Genomic DNA, 13,209 nt, shown 5'->3' on the forward strand with positions numbered 1-13,209 from the left:
CCCATCTAAGATGGTGTTCTAGAATGAACAGGGGACCCGGAGGTGTGTGCCAGAGACAACTTGCACCAACTCAGGACTGCTAAGATTCAGGAATTTTGTGAGGTGGTTGGTAGCTGGAATTTTGCCATGGTGGAAATATCTGCACCACAGAAACCAGCAAACACCATAGATCAGAGTCCCCTACCACCCAACCAGCCCCTACCGGGACTTGGGGCCCAAAGAAAAGTTCTGCATATAGCTGTGTGGCCTCATTTAACCTCTCGGAAGCTTTCATGAGTCATCTACACCACGGTTCGGTATGCTTGCTTGGCTTAGAGCGCCCGATTTTTGTTGGGAGGGTGGTGGGGGACAGGAGCATGGAATTAGGATTCAATGCACAATACCAGGGAACGTACTTTGAAATCTATGTGTCAAGGTTGCAGGAGGAATTAGAATTTTTATATAAAGGCAGGTGACGAACCTTCTAGCCCAATGATTGTCTAAGCAATTCGTGAATTTTGGGAGCTATAATCTGAAGGGGAAACATGCGTAGATTTTTCATCTTTTTGTTTTTTCTTTTGCTCTTATGTCACAAAGGTGGTTCTGGGTGTAGGACTGTTGGAAATCTCAACTGGCCTGCAAATGATTCAGTAACTGCAGACTACTATTTAGAAATGCATCCTTGAAAAAACCTCCTCAAGAAGGAGGTTTTTCTGTCCCCACTTACAAATGAGAGAACGGAAGCTCCCCTCAGAGGGATAGAAGAGGGGCAGAGCTGGAACGTGGAATCTGCTAAACTCCCAAGGGCAGCGTCCTTCCATTTGGCTGCACTGCCCTGTGGGGAATGGAGCCCTTCAACTTGGGAAGGTTGGGAAGGGTGTGTGATGATCCGGGGCAAAATATTAAGCAACTATGCTCTGTATTCAGCACCACTTTGATTTGGTTTTGTTCTTACAGAAATCTTGTTTGCTCTTCCCCTCGTTAGCTTCTGGTTGGGCTCAGACCTGAGTCAAGGTGCTGGTAGATTTGACAATGAACCCCACGGATATAGCGGACACCACCCTGGATGAAAGCGTCTACAGCAATTACTATCTCTACGAAAACATCCCCAAGCCTTGCACCAAAGAAGGCATCAAGGCGTTTGGGGAGCTCTTCCTGCCCCCTCTCTACTCCCTGGTCTTTCTGTTTGGTCTCCTTGGAAATTCTGTGGTGGTTGTGGTCCTGTTCAAGTACAAGAGGCTCAAGTCCATGACGGACGTGTACCTGCTCAACCTTGCCATCTCGGACCTGCTCTTCGTGCTCTCCCTCCCTTTCTGGGGCTACTATGCTGCAGACCAGTGGGTTTTCGGACTAGGTCTCTGCAAGATTATTTCCTGGATGTACTTGGTGGGCTTTTACAGTGGCATCTTCTTCATCATGCTCATGAGCATCGACAGATACCTGGCAATTGTGCATGCGGTGTTTTCCTTGAGAGCGAGGACCCTGACTTATGGGGTCATCACCAGCTTGGCCACGTGGTCCGTGGCTGTCCTGGCCTCCCTTCCAGGCCTTTTATTCAGCACCTGTTATACTGAGCGCAACCATACCTACTGCAAAACCAAGTACTCTCTCAAGTCCACGAGGTGGAAGGTGCTGAGCTCCCTGGAGATCAACATTCTTGGACTGGTGGTTCCCTTGGGCACCATGCTGTTCTGCTACTCCATGATCATCAGGACATTGCAGCACTGCAAAAACGAGAAGAAGAGCAAGGCGGTGAGGATGGTCTTTGCTGTGGTGGCCCTCTTCCTGGGGTTCTGGGCACCTTACAATGTGGTGCTCTTCCTGGACACACTGGTGGAACTGCAGGTCCTTCAGGATTGCACCTTTGAAAGGCACCTGGACTATGCCATTCAGGCCACAGAGACCCTGGCTTTCGTCCACTGCTGCCTCAATCCAGTCATCTACTTTTTCCTAGGGGAGAAATTCCGCAAGTACATCGTACAGCTCTTTAAAACCTGCAGGGGGCCGTTCATGCTCTGCCAATATTGCAGGGTCCTCCAACTCTACCCGCCTGACACTCCCAGCTCGTCCTACACGCAGTCCACCGGGGATCACGATCTCCATGATGCTCTGTAGAAAACGAAGAGGCAAAAGACGGAGTCGAGCGTCCCGTGTCAAGAGCTTAAAATTGTATTATAGTAAGAGTTCCTGAGCAAGTGGCGGGAAGGAGACTTACATCCACAGCCAAGCGCGGGCTTCTCACCCCGCAGTCAGCTTTTCCTCTTGCCACAGGCGAGTTCAGTGCAGGAAGAGCTCAGTGGGGCTGCGGCAGCCCTCCTCTCTCATGGCCTGCCTGCAGGGATGAGTAAACCGAAGGAGAGCGCTAAGCAGCATTTCAGTGAGGCTATCCATAATCCTGTAAGGGAAGGACCATTCATTCCCTTCTAACTCGAACTGATGCCGTTCTCCAGGAGGAACTGTGGAGGATTGACTGGTGCAATCAATTGCTACTCCTTGCTGCTCGCTGTGAAAAATGGGCCCTTTTAATGAACTTCTAGCTTTTGTGGAACAATACAGAAAACTTTGGCATGCCGTCCTAGGGTTTTTCTAATAATATATCCGAAGCATGGTATATTCCCGGAAGCCAGGTGTACTCAGAAACAAATAGCGAAGTAATGAACCTGGATCTTGAGTCTTTTATTTTAAAGGATGATTTGTTAATGGAAGCCAAACTTTTGATGCTGATTACAAGTATAAGGATGTGAAGGCATTAGCGTGGTCTGATTTCCAAACGTGAAATACAAGGCATTAAAAGATCCAAACACATTTGTGGAGATTCAAACACACTTTCATATGCTTGTGAGCATGTTTTGTTTTAATTATAACAGATGAATATTCAAATTTCACAAATAATATGTAGGTGCAGATACATTTATTTAGGGTCTCTTATTCGTGTACAAACAGAACCTTCAAAACTAAAAATAACGAGGGCTAATAAAGTATGACAATGCTTCCTTAATAAGTTTGAAGTGCCTGCCATCAAGCGAGGCAAGAATAATCAACTAATGGTTATTACTGATGTGGCATAAACTGGACCATCAAAAAATTATGAAGTTGTGAAAAATGTCATCCTGTCTTTTAAAATATTGGCCTCCTTTTTAACTGTTGGATGACTCAAAATTTCAGTCATTTCTTACAAGTCATAATCATGTAATTAATTGTTTGACACCATTAAAATAAATTTCTGTTCTTCCAGCCTTAATTAATCAGAATTAAGTAGAGACTTTAATCAAGTCGGGAGAGACCTGTAATCCCTCCCCCCAGAAAAACCTGTCTTGCAAACTATTAACTGAGTTATCTGTTCAAATGCTTCTGTAAATTTACACATTATTACATGCTCTACATTTATAAAGGACGCATTTCCAGAAAGTTGGTTTTCAGAGAAGTGATTTTAGAAGGGTAAGTGGATGTTGCCTTTATAGACAAAAATAAACTTGTATATAGTCCCACAGAGCCTTTTTTCCTGATCCTGTTTGTATTTGGTTTCCTTTTATTTATTTATTTATTTATTTATTTATTTATTTATTTGCGAGAGATAGCATGAGCAGAGGGAGAGGGAGAAACAGATTCCCCGCTGAGCAGGGAGCTGGTCGTGGGACTCGATCTCACCACCCAGGATCATCACCGGAGCCCAAGGCAAACGCTTAACCGACTGAGCCACCCAGGCGCCCTGTGTTCGGTTTCCTGACGGGGCTGCGGATGCCAGCTGATGTGGGTGTGGTGCACTGGGCTGGCAGCGGGAGGAACCAGAGGGCAACCTGTCTAGGCAGCCACGTGGGGCGGGGGGGTGGCGCCGTGGGCAGCAGTGGCCAGGAGGCTGGGATGCATGGCAGGGAGGGCTAGGCTGTGTTCACGGGCGGTTTCCCCAGAAAACCTCCCTTCGTGTGGCCTGCCCCACCCGGCCTGCAAATCCTAGCTCTGCACTCCCGTGTGAACCTGAACACATTACTTTCAGCCTCAGTTTTCCCTCATCTGTAAAGCGGAATATATTCCAGGGTGATGGAAAGAAAGATGATTATTCCCTGACAGAGCTTGTAATGGTATTCATTTAATCACAGCAAGAGGGAAATTTTAGGGCCCCGAAAGACAGATGGACTGAAGGGGTTTCACTGTCCCTTTGTCCCTCTGAGCACACAGTGGTAGACAGGGTGGGGTGCAGTCTGCCCGCTGCCGTCCCTCGTCCTGAGGGGGGTCATCCATCACCTCAAGACCCTCAGGCCTTCCCTTGTCCCAGAGCTTGGGCGGATTCCCTCAGGATGGGGAATTTGGAAGCTCCAGTGACACCCCGACATGACACTCTCAGAACACTGACAAGAAAGTGTCTTCCCATTCAGCACCAGAAACGTGAAAACAAGCCAGCGCGATTTCCACACAACTGGACCCATCCCTTCCTCTTGGCAACATGCCCAGCTTCTGGGGAACGCAGACTCGGTGCAGTTTGTTTAAGAACAACAGTCGTGGTGGTTACGCAACACCGTGAACATACTACGTGCCGCTGAATTGCACGTTTTTAAATGATTAGTTTGATAGCCTGTGAAGTTTATCTCAAGAACCCTGGGCAATAGCCCTGTGAGTATCTGTCCCATAGTAGGCACTCAAATTCTACCGAATAAATACATGTCATCTTCTTTCTGGGAGAAGAAAAAAATACTGGGTGTTGGCAAATGGTCTTCAGACCCTTCGGGAGATTTTCCTTGAGAAACTCTCTTCATAGTTTGGAACATTGGCTGCAATTAGTTCCAGTTGGTTGAATGTCTATTTTGTGCTAAGCAGGATGCCGGGTTACGGAGAGACTAATAGGATAAAGGAGGAAGCTTGTGGAATTTACAATCTGCTAAAGGGAAAACACAAACACTAGATCAACTCGAATGCAAGCAGGACAGATAGGACAACAGAGCAACAAACACAATGCTTTGGGACTTCCGGGGAAGGAGAAATGGGTTCAATTTCCAATTTCAGCATACAATTAGCTTTTAAAAGGACCGTAATTTTGTTTTTTTTTTAAAGATTTTATTTATTTATTTGACAGAGAGAGACACAGCGAAAGAGGGAACACAAGTAGGGGGAGTGGGAAAGGGAGAAGCAGGCTTCCCGCGGAGCAGGAAGCCTGATGCGGGGCTCGATCCCAGGACCCTGGGATCATGACCTGAGCTGAAGGCAGACACTTAGCCATCTGAGCCACCCAGGCACCCCAGGACCGTGATTTTGATGAACAGAAGGGGGGAAGGACATTCGAGGCTGATGGAAAGGCAAGTGGTGTTAAGAGCATACTGTGTGGTCGGCGGGGGGTTGGGGGAGGAGTGGTTTGGGTAGTTAAAAGAGAATATGTGGGGGGTGGGAGGCAGCAGCAAAATAAATACTTGCCCTCTTGCCTTAATTTGGGACAACTCTGACAGGCCCTTCCAATTCCAAGCACCCTGTACGATTAGCTGGGGCATCTGTTGCGGCCACATGCTAATGCAATTTTTCCTGTTGTTCAGTCTTGCTTCCTTCACGCCCTCATAGATGTTGTTCCCAGGACGACTCCCCATTCAATCTGCCGTATGCTAATCTCAGAGTCTCAGAGGCTGTTTTCAGGAACCCCAGTCTACAACGAGGACTTCAGGATCACACAGGGGCAAGTGAGCCCCTAATACAAATGGAAATTGACCCCCAGGTGTGGGGAAATGAAAAGGCATAATCTCTGCCCCGGGGATGTCCTTCATTCATTGCTCCCTGGCCATCAACCCCGTCTGACTCTTGGTTCTTATGCTTCCGTTTGTCAATTGCACCTTTGCCCCCATAATTTGCCTGCCTCACTCCCAGAGGCATCTCCCTTTCCACTACTGTTGTGGTCATGGACCATCTCCACCTTTGCTTGTGCTATAGCCTCCTGACATCCTATATTCCGTACCCATCAGTGACTTCCTGGACTCAAATGAACCAGACACAAGCTCCACCCATTTTTTGTGGTCACAATACTTTACTCCTTAAAAGCTTATAATGGCTCCAAATTCCCCTTTCAGAAAAGCAGAAATCCACCAAGTGTTTTCATATACTGAAACTCAATTGAGCTTCATTGTAAAGTAGATAAGGTTGGGTTTACCCCAAGAAACTGAGGTTCAGGGGGAATAATATTCTAATCATGAATTAAACTAACTCCAACGGTAACCACTACCTAACTGCCTGGCAAAATGCCTAGCACAAAGCAGTTGTTCAATTATTTTCTAGTGAATGAGTGAATTTCCTTATCTCTTAATTAAGCCCTCTATACTGGCAATTCAAGTTTCTATTTCACTACACAAAGTTCAGCAGTCTTCTCTCCAAAATCCCCACTATGTTTCTAATAAAACTTTGTGTGACAGAGTTCAAAGATTGATTGAATTGCCTCCTAGTTCCAGAAATCAGTGGGTGTTCTTTGGGTCAAAAATTACTTCATTAAAACTTTTGCTATGAGCACAATTGCAGAAGTCTGCATTTTCGCCTTCTCTAGGACCTATAAAATAACAGCAAGAAGAATGAATTAAAAAGCCCACAAACTCCATTTTTAAAAATTCTTTTTAAGTAGGCTCCACACCCAGGGTGGGGCTCGAACTCATGACCCTGAGATCAAGAGTCACATGTTCTACCGACTGAGCCAGCCAGGTGCCCCACAAACTCCATTTTCAGTCAAACTCGGAGAGAGATAGTTTCTCAGACTTCAAAATATATGTAAGAGCTACTAAAAGCAGCCACTCTCAGGCAAGAATTATGGGGGAGAAGGTGAAGAAAAGGGCAGTCCGAGGGGCGGCGGGACAGACTTCATACAGCCTGCAAACACCTGTTTCCTGAGGGAGGGGTGCACCATGAAGATCAGGAGCTGCTGACACAAACATGCTTAACAACCCAAAGCTAGTCACTAAGAAAAATAACACTATCATCAGGATAGGATGAAGTGTAGGAATATAATATTTTATTACCATGACCCAATATATCAACCTCAGCTCAAAATGCTTCCTGGGGCACTCCAGAGGTAGTCCAGCTAAAAACAGAAGAAAAGAAAGCCTGCTATCACTTCTACCAAACATCATACTGAATATGCTAGCTCCATGCTCTAAGAGAAAGAAATCAGTCGTATAAAAAGTGGAAAAGGGGGCAAGTTGACAAAATACCTGCACAGTACCTTTCAAAACTGAATGTCATCAAAAACAAGGAAAGTCTAAGAAATTGTCACAGGCAAGAGGAGCCTAAAGAGAGAAGACAACTAAATGAATTAGTTCTGGAACGGAAAAGGACATTAGCTAAAAACTAAGGAAATCTGAATAAAGTATGGGCATTAGTTAATAATAATGTATCAATATTGGTTCATTAAATATAACACACCATGCAGGAAATTGCATGTGGGGTGCATGGGAACTGTTTGTACTTTCTTCGTGATTTTTTGTAAACTTAAAACTGTTCTAAGATTGGAAAAGAAAAGACAAAGTATCTCTAGTTGTAATGATAGTATTGAATAACTGGAAAACTCAAGAGAATCACCGGAAAGAACTATTATGAATAACAAGATAATTAAGTGAGTTAATAGGGGAAAGTGCTAATACATAAAATTCAATTATATTTATATTTACAAATAACTACTAGTTAGAAGATGTGATGGAAAACCAGACCTGCATTTTAAAAGAGAATAGAAAAAAAAATCCTAATTAAGATACATATTATAGAGGCGCCTGGGTGGCTCAGTCGTTAAGTGTCTGCCTTCGGCTCAGGTCACGGTCCCAGGGTCCTGGGATCGAGCCCCGCATCGGGCTCCCTGCTCCGCGGGAAGCCTGCTTCACCCTCTCCCACTCCCCCTGCTTGTGTTCGCTTTCTCGCTGTCTATCTCTCTGTCAAATAAATAAACAAAATCTTAAAAAAAAAAAAAAAGATACATATTATACATATGAAATATATAGGAAATAGATATAAATATATGAAAAACCCCCACTTTAAAGCACTATTGCTGAACACCAAAATGATGTGGATGAAAAGGCCTAGATGCTCTTTTGCAAGAAGACTCAACGTTATAAAAACGTCAGATCTTCCTAAGTTAAATGATTAAATCCAATGTTATTCTTCAAGACACATCAGTGGTTCTTTAAAAAGAACTACATACACTGATTTAAAAGCTTCTGTGAAAATGAACAAAAAATGAACACTCTGAAAAGAAGAGCAATAAGGATGTCTATATTATAAATTACTATGTATATTAAATTAATTAGTTAATTAAAATAGTACGGCAATGGACCAGAAAATTGAGTGGAACAGAATGAGAAATCTAGTATTAGATCAAAACATACATGGGAATTTAGCATATATTAAAGATGGCATTTTAAATCAAGTGGGGGATACAATAAATTTCTTATTTAAGGAGTGAGCCAAATGGACTATCATCTGAGGAAAAAAATTAAGCTTGATTCTTACATCACACTGTACATGGTTAAACCTCAAAAATATATTTAAATGTAAAAGTTGAACAATAAAAGTTCTAATAGGAAAAACAGGAGAATTTCCTCATAATTTCGGCATGGGCAAGGCCTTTCTCAAATTCAGAAGCCTTAAAGAAAAGATTAATAAATTCAACTATGTGAATATAAAAATATGCATAACACAAACATCACCAAAAGAGAAATCAGAAGACAAATAACAAACTGGGGAAAATGTTTATATGCAGTTGAACATTTTCTCTAATAACTAAGTGGCACATGCATGTTTATGCCATTATTTTTTTTTTTTTAAAGATTTTATTTATTTATTTGAGAGAGAGAGAATGAGAGAGAACACATGAGAGGGGGGAGGGTCAGAGGGAGAAGCAGACTCCCTGCCGAGCAGGGAGCCCGATGTGGGACTCGATCCAGGGACTCCAGGATCATGACCTGAGCTGAAGGCAGTCGCTTAACCAACTGAGCCACCCAGGCACCCTGTTTATGCCATTATTCTCAGTACTTTTCTATATGGTTGAAATATTTAATAATAAAAAAATAATTAATTACTGTGTATCCATACTATGGAATGTGATGCTATTAAAAAGAATGCTTTCCAGCTAGATACCTATTATCATGCAGAAATGTCCATGACGTATTAACAGCATTTTATTTTATTTTTTAGACTGAATTACTAATAGACACATTGTGTTATTGAAAGGTGACTTCATGTGGTTTTCCCCTTAAAGACAGTACTTGTAGGTACAAAGACGCTGAGATGTCTATAGCCTTCAGATGTTTACTTGAAAAGTTTGATATTAGCTTTCCTTATCTAGCTGAGGATTCACAAATTCTCCATAATCAAACTGACATCTTTGATAGATGACTAACAAAATTTTTAATGAATTTTTAAAAAAGATTTTATTCATTTATTTATCTGAAAGAGAGAGAGAGAGAAAGAATGTGAGCAGGGGGAGGAGCAGAGGGAGGGGAATAAGCAGATTCTTTGCTGAGCGCAGAGCCCGAGGCGGGTCTCTATCCCAGGACCCTGAGAGCATGACCTCAGCCGAAATCAAGAGTTGGATGCTTAACTGACTGAGCCACCTGGGCACCCCAACTAACAAAATTTTTAGTAATCTGGCTAGGATCTCCCCAAGGAAGAGACACACAAATAGGACACATCACAGGAGTGATCTGGAATAGGTGATCACAGTTACAGCAATCCAGTAAACGCTGTCTGGTAAAGTGTGATTCTTGACAAAAGGGACCCTTAAAGGTGGGATGCCCAGAACTTGTGTTCTTGGGGCGCCTGGGTGGCTCAGTTGGTTAAACGTCGGACTCTTGCTTTTGGCTCAGGTCTTGATCTCAGGGTTGAGTTCAAGCCTGTGTTGGGCTCCATGTAGAGCCTGCTTAAAACAACAACAACAACAACAAAAAACTCATTAGGGGCGCCTGGCTGACTCAGTCATTTGATCATGCAACTCTTGATCTCAAAAGTCACAAGTTCAAGGCCCATGTTGGGCATGGAGCCTACTTAAAAAAAAAAAAAGAACTTTTATTCTCTTTATAAGTTTTTGTATTATCAGATGTAGATCTTTCACTCCTATTACTGTTCCCTACTGAATATTGAGAGATCTGAAATTTTGGAATGATAGAGAAAACACCATATTCATCTTGATACTTCTTACAAGATTTGTAATGATGTCTCATGTGGTAGAATTTTTTTTTTTTAAGATTTTATTTATTTATTTGACAGAGAGAAACATAGCGAGAGAGGGATCACAAGCAGGGGGAGTGGGAGAGGGAGAAGCAGGCTTCCTGCCGAGCAGGGAGCCCCATGCGGGGTTCAATCCCAGGACCCTGGGATCATGACCTGAGCCGAAGGCAGACGCTTAACGACTGAGCCACCCAGGCGCCCCTCATGTGGTAGAATTTAATCTGTTTTACACAGCATCTGCACCTACCGGAAAACTTCCTCATGATAATTTCAAGGTCTAAGGCCTCTCTCTCTTCTAGTCACACTTCCACGACAGAGGAGACAATGTATTCCGCTTTCTCTCATTGCAGTCAGGCTGGGTCCTCATGGGCGTTTTGAGCACCTCCTGACAGGGTAGTAAAAATCATCTTTGGTGTGGGATGTGGCTGTGGAGAGCTCCTTGGCCATGGTGGTGGAGGCATTGGGGGATCAGGTGATTACCATCATAAGACTCTCTATGAGAACTATTAACAACATTCTAAAAACCTGGAAGGATAAACCTTAAACTTAACCCCCAAAATGTTAGTCATTAAAAATAATTTTTTTCCGGATTTATCGAACTATTACTGATGTTAGCCATTTCATAGAAGGAAGAATGATGCTTTATACATTCCAGGCTTCTTTATTTCTTTAAACAAACATGGATTACTTTCATAATCTGCCAAAACAATAGAAATATTTCCATTTTAGAAAAGAAAAAAAAGGAGATCTTCGTGATTATGGAAATTGACTAATGAACCACAGAGAGATAGTCTAAAAAAGGGGGCTCACAGGTGAGGTGAGCAGGTGGATGCTCATCCTGATATGACGCCGGCCTTCAGAGAGATCAGTGTGTAGCCGAGTTCATGGTGGGAGATGTGTACGAGATAGCACTAGGAGCCTGCAGAATGTTTGCTTTTTTTGATCTCACAGGAGATAAACGAGACTATAATTGGAGCCCAGCTAGGCAGGAACAACGTCTCCATCATCGTGCACCATACAGCTTCCTCTCCGTGGTGGCCTTGGTTAGAGGGATTCCTCGTAATTTTGATGACATTACCATGAAAATATCACATGTAAACAAAGTGAACAGTGGATCAGGTGATGCATTTTGTGGTCCAGCTGGGCTCCTCGTGGGGGAATAACTGAGGAGGAGTTAGAGAGGGTTTGTGCAGTGGACAAAGAGTGAGCTTATGAGGGAACGGGCACATTAGGGCACATTTCAGTGTGCCTTGAAAACTTATTGAGGGTCACAGAATTGCTGAGTTATTCACTGGGAAGACTTCTAATTGAGGTGCAGCAAAAGTTCACAGTTTGGGGGGGTCTTCCTGTCTTCTGAAACTTACTGAGATGACAGATAACATGTAATAAATTTAAAAGATGGTTCTGTACAAAAGCCACTTTGGGAAATAGATTGACAGTTCTTTGTAAAGTTGAACGTATACCTACTCTGTGATCCAGGGATTCTATACCCAGGTATTTACTCAAGTGAAATGAAGACCTCAGCCTTAAAATCTTAAAGACTTACTCAAGAATGTTCATAACAGGGCGCCTGGGTGGCTCAGCCGGTTAAGCAGCTGCCTTTGGCTCAGGTCATGATCCCAGGGTCCTGGAATCGAGTCCCGCATCGGGCTCCCTGCTCAGCGGGGAGCCTGCTTCTCCCTCTACCTCTGCCTGCCTCTCTGCCTACTTGTTCTCTCTCTCTCTATGTCAAATAAATAAATAAAATCTTAAAAAAAAAAAGAATGTTCATAACATCATATTTAATGGTGAAAGACTGAGTGCCTTCCCCTTCATAAGATCAGGAACAAGACAAGTACATCTGCTCTTGCCCCTTCCATTCATATTGTACGGGAGGTTCTTGGTAGGGAAAAAAGGCAAGAAAAAGAAATAAAATGCATCCAGTTTGGAAAGGAACAAGTAAAACTATATCTATAAGATGACATAATCTAAGGAATCAGTAAAAAAAAGTATTAGAACAGATAAGTTCAGCAAATTATGGGATAAAGCATCGATATAAAAAATCAATTCCATTTCTATATACTGGCAATGAATAATCAAACATGAAATCAGAAAACAATTCCATGTACAAGAACATAGATAAATTTAACCAAAAAAAGTGCAAGATATGTGTACTGAAAGCTAGAGGAGCCCTAAATCAATACAAGGACATTCTGTGCTCACTGGTTAGAAGATTTGGTATTTTGAAGATCTTTCAGGGGCACCTGGGTGGCTCAGTCGTTAAGCGTCTGCCTTCGGCTCAGGTCATGATCCCAGGGTCCTGGGATCGAGCCCCACATTGGGCTCCCTGCTCAGCAGGAAGCCTGCTTCTCCCTCTCCCATCCCCCCTGCTTGTGTTCCTGCTCTTGCTGTCTCTCTCTCTCTGTCAAATAAATAAATAAAATCTAAAAAAAAAATAAAATAAAATAAAAAATAAAGATCTTTCAAAAATGTCAATACTTTCTAAATTGATTTCTAGATTCGATAAAATCCCTATCACAACCCCAGCTGACTTTTAAAAATTTTGGGGGAGTAGAAATTGACAAGCTGATTCTATATAGCAATGAAGGGGATCCAAAAGAGCTAAAACAACTTTGAAAGGAATTAAAATTGGAGCACTCACACTCCCTGATTTCAAAACTTATTACCAAGCTACTCTGAGTAAGACAATGTGGTACAGCATAAGGATAAACATATAAATCAAAGGATTAGAGTTGAGAGTGGAGAAATAAACCATCGTGTTTATGGTTCATTGATTGTTTGACATGGGTGTCAAGATAATTCGATGGGGGAAAGAATGGTTTCTTTCAACAACTGGTGTTAGAACAACTGGATATCCACAGGCAAAAGAATGAAGTTGGACCACACTACCTACCCCATACACAAAAAATTAAAATAGATCCCAGATCTAAATGTAAGAGCTAAAACTGTAAAGTTCTTAGAAGAAAACATAGTTGTAAATCTTTATGACCTTGGGTCAGGCAAATCTATAGAGACAAAAGTCAATGAGTGGTTACCCAGGGCTAGGAGAAGAGGGAG

The 13,209-nt window shown here is 42.8% G+C and overlaps 1 protein-coding gene and 1 pseudogene across 1 annotated transcript; one reads left to right on the plus strand and one right to left on the minus strand.

Moving 5' to 3' along the window:
* Window positions 1–1,011: 1,011 nt before the first annotated feature.
* CCR4 (C-C motif chemokine receptor 4) lies at window positions 1,012–2,094 on the plus strand. Its single transcript, XM_032408338.1, has one exon. It carries the CDS (start codon window positions 1,012–1,014, stop codon window positions 2,092–2,094), a length of 1,083 nt encoding a protein of 360 aa, XP_032264229.1.
* Window positions 2,095–9,226: 7,132 nt separating this feature from the next.
* On the minus strand, window positions 9,227–10,599 carry LOC116634871 (annotated as a pseudogene).
* Window positions 10,600–13,209: the final 2,610 nt, after the last annotated feature.

Source organism: Phoca vitulina, unplaced genomic scaffold (genome assembly GCF_004348235.1).
Source record: "Phoca vitulina isolate PV1807 unplaced genomic scaffold, GSC_HSeal_1.0 scaffold10, whole genome shotgun sequence".
NCBI classification, from domain to species: domain Eukaryota; kingdom Metazoa; phylum Chordata; class Mammalia; order Carnivora; family Phocidae; genus Phoca; species Phoca vitulina.

What these genes read in the sequence shown, in the direction of transcription:
- CCR4 (XM_032408338.1), top strand. Translation starts at nt 1,012, where the DNA reads ATGAACCCCACGGATATAGCGGACACCACCCTGGATGAAAGCGTCTAC.